At 41.7% G+C, this 6197-nt stretch overlaps 1 protein-coding gene across 2 annotated transcripts in view; it reads right to left on the minus strand.

Annotated features, from left to right (window-relative positions):
• Positions 1-662: 662 nt before the first annotated feature.
• Positions 663-6197, minus strand: part of ENOX1 (ecto-NOX disulfide-thiol exchanger 1) — a 609648-nt gene continuing 604113 nt past the window's right edge. Inside the window, exon 17 of one of the 2 annotated variants that reach the window (XM_012649266.1) lies at positions 663-1228. In XM_012649266.1, coding sequence (XP_012504720.1) covers positions 1097-1228 — 132 coding nt within the window. In that variant the 3' untranslated portion in view covers positions 663-1096. The remainder of the gene's footprint in view (positions 1229-6197) is intronic. The other variant, XM_012649259.1, reaches the window with a different exon arrangement.

Genomic DNA, 6197 nt, shown 5'->3' on the forward strand with positions numbered 1-6197 from the left:
GCCCCTGAGGACACAAAACAAAGGTAAAATTTATGTTGATTATATGTGGAAGCTATGTCTTAGTATTTTTTAAAAAGTTACTGTAAATGCTGTATAATCTTTCTCGGTAATTTTCACTCCACAATTTTTATATATTCCTACTTGAAACAATGTTTTGTCTCTTAATGTCATCTGTGTTTAATCATTTAAAAATGGTAGAATATAAAATGGGACCAAATAAGGAGGAAAAGGTTTCTTAAGGAGGAATTAAAATATATCAAAGAATAATTTGCAGAAACCAATATGGTAGAAGTCATATTTATTGAAAAAAATTAATATCTTTGCTATAAAATTTGTAACAGGAATATTTACTGAATGTTTACTTTGATGCATAAACCTGAATGTTACATACCAAGTACAAGACAGTAGCACTAGTTTTCCCTTTATTTACACCTTATGAAAATTGTTATGCAGTCCATGTTAAAAGAACTTACGATGGAGAATTGTTACATTAGAAAAATAATATTCTTGATAAAGCATTCTCAATGTGTTCAATCATATTTTCTGCCTCTTCAATAAGGCAAAAGTCCCTGGAACAGCATATAACTTAATTTACAAAATACAATAACTGTTCAGACACATATTCAAGTTTTCTTTTGGTATGATTTTTCCTCACTGTAAAATTTTTTTTTTTTTACTAAAACAGAAAGACTTTCAGGAACATGTCATTTAATGATTCAGCTATACATTACATATACAACTCTGTAGCCTAGCAACAATCATTGCTACACCATCATTAACTTTAAATATTTTGCTTGGTGAGCTATTCTCAAATGTAGCATATTTTAAGATTTTGTCATCATTATGACTGTGGAATCATTGTTTGGTTTTCATAGGAAACGGATCTGTCACAGTATGAAGCTTTGTTTATTTTAAGGAACTGGTACACAATTACATTTCCACTCACAAAAGAACACAGATATAACTAAAGTCAGGCTTTGATGGCTCCTCGGAGGTCTCGGCCGGACCAATCCCGAACCTCCTGCTCTCACCGCCACACAGCCCTGGCCACATTAGGATAGTTTCATTTCCAGAGATTTTTTTTTGCTCTTCACAGTTAGGTAGTTTTAATTCCTTCAAAGGCACACAACTTCCACCTTTTTTCCAGCGTAGCTCCCACACCCGTGAATTCCTGTTTGAACATGCGTGGCAGCCTCATCAAAAGCATCTCGATTTCATTTGCAGATATCTGTTAGAAAGGAAGAAAAGTCACTTTTGGGAAAGGAACTCATTTTTAAGGAGGCAATTGGGTGGGGAAAAACGTGCTTTCCCAGCGAAATAAACAACAATTAGTTTTCTAGTTGGCTGTTAGGTGACGTCCTTATAGGAGGAACACGTGTGAAGCGCGGAATGTGATTTTCCTGTCTCCTGAGCAGCTGGTGGGATGGGGCATGGGACGAATGGGCGGAAAGATGGAGATTCACCCTCATACGATGGCTACCTCAAAGGCTGAACAGGCCTCCCCTGATATAAAAGGAGGAGAAGAGGGAATTTAAGAGAGCTCAGAGAAAATTCATCATCACCCCTACAAAGCAACTGGTACCCTCATTCTCATCTATGGAAGGCAGCAATTTTCTCAGTGAGGAGATGAAGAACAGAGGGCATCTGGGTGGATTTTTTTTTTTTTTTATCTTGCACCCAAACTTCTTTCTCTTTCTCTAACTTTCACAGGGACCAGAGACCATGAAGGTTTAGGAATAGAAACTAAATCCCAAAGCCTACATCAAGAAAAGTCTCAACATCCAGTCATAAAATCCAGGTAGACTTTTTTTTTTCAAGTTTTGCATTGACCTTGATAGGTAGATTTTTTTCATGCAACTTTTTTCTTCTCCCAATTTTTCTTTATTACACAAATTGTTACATCAAAAATTTATTTTATTTTAAATAAAGAACAAATCTGCCATAATCCTTCTGCTCTAACATAATCATTGCTCTTGTATTCCTGTGTTTGCTTCCCAAACCATATGTGTCTATGTGGCTCTTAAATAGCAAGGTGGCCAATTTGGAGTCTGATATTATCCCTGGAATTTGAGGTCTGAGATTCTGTTTGAATCCTGTATCTACTATTGTTACAGGGTAAATGACCCTTACAAAGATAATTAGTCTCTCTAAGCCACAGCAAATGAGAATAACATTTAATAAGGATGGTATAAAAACTACTGGCTTAGCACAGATTTAGGCACATAGAAATAAATGTTCAATGAATCATAGCTGCTATAATTTTTCATGGTATAATCACTATAGAGATAGCATTTTAGAGTCTGCATTTTCCATTTAACATGATTAAGATTCATTTGAAAGAGACACCAAATAGACGAAGAAGTCAAATCAACTGTTCATTTACTATTCACATAGAAACGATTTCATATGATATAGTCAATATTCCTGGGCCAATGATACAGAACTTTGGTTAAATAGAGGCAGTCCCAAAAGTTGAAATAAATCATATTCTAAAATTTCTGTGTGAATTATCTTGACATCCGAATGCATTTCCCCACAAGACCATGTTAGAAGGATTATTCAATTCCCAGGTCAACGCAAAAGCCCATTATACAGATTATTAAAAGGTTCACAGTGGTTTTGAGAAGTGCATTTTCTTTCAGCGAGCACTGTGCACAGCACCTTCGCCACGTGCGGCTCTCACTGCGTTCTCACTCCTGCGAGATACGTGGGGCAGATCTCGTGATGCTTCTCCGCCTTACAGCTGAGAAAACCGAGTGTTTTATCAAAGACAGAAGCTGGAGAGCAGCCAGGGCACGTGGGTGGGGCCTGGGCACTGGGAAGCTTCATGCAGTTCCCACGGTTGTCAGCAGCTGGGGGACAACCAGGGCTGTGACAAGGTCTTTCTAAATATCGGTCACCTCGGGTGCTTGTTAAAAGCACAGGTTCCCTAGCCTCTCCTCTGGGGACTCTGAATCAGCTGGTTGGGAGGGTGGCCCAGATAATCTACTTTTAACAACCACCCCTGGTAGTTCTTAGGATTAGGCATATGGGGGTTAAGAATGGGGACTTCAACCAGACAGGCTTGGATTTCACTCTGGGCTGGGCCTCACGCTGTGTGGCCTTGGGCGGATTACTTAATATTTATAGTTCTCAGTTTCTTCAGGTGTGTAATAGAAATAATACCTCTGTCCATATAATCGCGAGGATTATCTGTAAAATGGGACACAGTGCCTGGCACAGATAATCTCCCCCTCTCTCCGTATACACGCATAAATGGCAATACTGATGGAAATGGCACTGTTCTCAAGCCTGTGTGGCAGGTGCGTCAGGCTCTGTGCTCGTAGCCAAAGGAGACAAGTACGGAGGAGACGTGTGTGACCCAACCCAGCTTTCACTTGGGCCAGGAGGCAGTTTCTTTAACTGTTATGAGGCCATTATCTCCTCAGCAAGCAGCCTTCTTTCTTTCGGAGGAGCACAGCGCAGGTAACCTACAGTGGGCTGTGGCCTCCAGTCCCATTCAGTCACCACCCCTGGGACGAGCCGTCCTCCCCTAGGTCAAGCAGAGGCCACAGTGAAGCTGACAGCCTGAGGTCCCAGCCAGCCTACCAGTGCCTTGTTTCCAGTGTAACTGTCACCTCCCTTGGAGATGTAAGGAAGAACCCTTGTGCTATTAGTTAGGAAGGAGAGAAAAAGCTGACTTCTTGAGGGTAAAATGCATGTCTGATCTGAAGATAATGTCCATGTGGGTGGCCCGCTGGGGCTGGACAGCAGCCCTGCCACTGGCTGTAAAAGTGTAACAACTCACAGTCACCAATAAACTGCTTTACCACAATCTTCTGAAAACACTATTTAATCCTCACCACACTCTCATAAGACAGGAATAATTTACCAATGAGAAAACTGAAACCCGGAGAGACCAGGTAACCAGTGCAGGTAACGCAGGCAGTAAGGGTGCAGCTGGGCTCTGGTCCAGGTGGCGGCTGGGTGCCTTGCTCTTCAAGCACCCGTGCCCACCGCCACGACAGTGGGGGCTGTGGACTGAGGACCAGAAATAATCCCCTTGGTCGCTGCCTCTCTGCTCATGGGTGGGTGCCATGGGAGAGGGTCTGTGTACAGAGGGCAGGCTCTTCAGGGAAGAATACTATTAGAGTGATAGCAACAGCACCGGCAACAGACTGACAATTCCCACCTCGGCTGGCTCAGACACAGTCACATGCTGATGCTCGGGTGCCGCCCCATGAACCATTCACCACAACGGCAAGCACGTCGTGCGGAATCTTCGCCAGTGTGTACTGAGATGCAACAACATCTTGTTTTCCACGGTGTCTTTTGGCCTGAGCCTAGACTTAAGCCATAAAGGAAACAGGAGAAGGGCTACAGCAGGGAAGAGGAAGTTGTCACTTAGAGTCCTCCGCAGTGGAGCAGGAAAGAGTAAGTGGTTGGCCTGCACTATCCCATCAGAAAGCTCATTAAACATGCAAACGCACCCTCATAGCTGGAAGAAAGCAATGTAGGTGCAAAAGATTTGTATCCTAGTCATGGAATACCATTAACCATCTTCCAATTGATTAACTAGTTAAGTATCCAGCCACTTAACTTTTTTGGGTATTGTATTTTCTCATTGGCAAGACAAGGGAATCAGAAAGAAACTCACCAAATGCTCTGAGGACTTGGTTGAGCGCTGGCCCCTCCATGCACTAGCCAGCCTGGTCTTAGGGTGAGCTATGCAAGATGAATCTGTCCGCTAGGTTGTGGCAAAGATCTCAAAATGAGAGAATATGCTAGGTCTTTTGTGCACTTTAAAGCACAAAGCACATGGCAACCCGAACCTAAGTAGTACTCAGCGTGTGGCAGATACTATTCTGAATGCTTTTCATATATTAAGTCATTTAGTAACATGATAACTCATAAAAACCCATTTTACAGATGGTGAAACTTAGGCACAGAGATGTTAAATAAGTTGCCCAAGGTCACAAAGCTGAGAAGAGGTGAACCTGGGATTTGAAATCCTCCTATGTTATATAGATCGACAATTAGCCATACTTCAGATTCTCACAGAGCCAGCAACAGTATAACAGAAATTAATTGCCTAGCTCTACATTTCTGTTGGTCGTGTGGGTAACAGCCCGATTCTGCCTTAAGTATGTAAATGATGTGCACAGAGATGTGTTATGATTATGGAACAGACAACTTCAAATAAAATCCTATCTAAAATATCCATTTAATAAAGCTTTCAGCTAAATTCTAGAAAATTTCCTTTAAGATATTTATATCTCGTGCCAGAAGGAAGATCAAAGAGAAATTGCTTTCAGGTTAGTTTGATGATTTTGAAACTTTTCCCCCTCCCTGCAAAATAACCGTTATGACATCTTTATCTTTGGGGATTTTTAAGAGAAATTCAAGAGAAAAATCAATTTATCCTTCTTTTTCACCCCATGACCAAAGAATTTCTACTTCACAAATATCTTCATTTACTTTAATTCTGTTTTCTTCTCTTCCTTGCAATTTGTCAGCTCTTATAATGTTGCCTTCTCAATATCCTTTACCTTTTTGCTGGTGCTTTCTTCATCTTGAGAACTCAAAGAGTCATGGGTCGCCCCATGACCAAGCCCCCAGACCTCACTGGCCCAGCTCTGAGTAAAATTTACCCATTTTCTCATCTCATGTGAGATTCCCCTTCTGTTTTTATTACCCTCTTACCCAGCGGGCTTTTGTTCCAAGCAATTGGTGGCCTGTATATTCTCAATCTTTGGTATTGCCTGCCCCTATTTTTGTTTAAAACTTTCTAAGTCTAATACCTATTCTTTTAGGAAGGATTTATTTGCAAGAATTATTTTTTTTAAAAAAAGAAGAGGAAAAGATGAGAAGGAAAGAAGGCTCTAAGGGGCTTGTGTGGTGTTAACACTGCAGGGGTCATTTATAAAATCTGTTTGATTTATTTTCTGATTTGCTGACTCTAGCCCGCGCCCACTGCCTCCTTGCCAGGCCTCTAAGCACATGTGCAGATTGACACATGCAGACATAAATCAATTTTATCATCAGGACGGCTGGCTCCATATCCCATATCAGGCAGGGGGAGCCCAGTGGAGAGGGGCCCCTGCTTGGGGCACTGAAGAGACACCTGCAGAGGCAGGGTCAAGGCTGAGGGTCAGGGAAGCCAGTTGCAAACCAGACTTCCTGCCAGGGGATAAACCGACTTTTAGCTTTCATAGCAC

This window comes from Propithecus coquereli, unplaced genomic scaffold, assembly GCF_000956105.1.
Source record: "Propithecus coquereli isolate 6110/MARCELLA unplaced genomic scaffold, Pcoq_1.0 Scaffold11, whole genome shotgun sequence".
Classification (NCBI taxonomy): domain Eukaryota; kingdom Metazoa; phylum Chordata; class Mammalia; order Primates; family Indriidae; genus Propithecus; species Propithecus coquereli.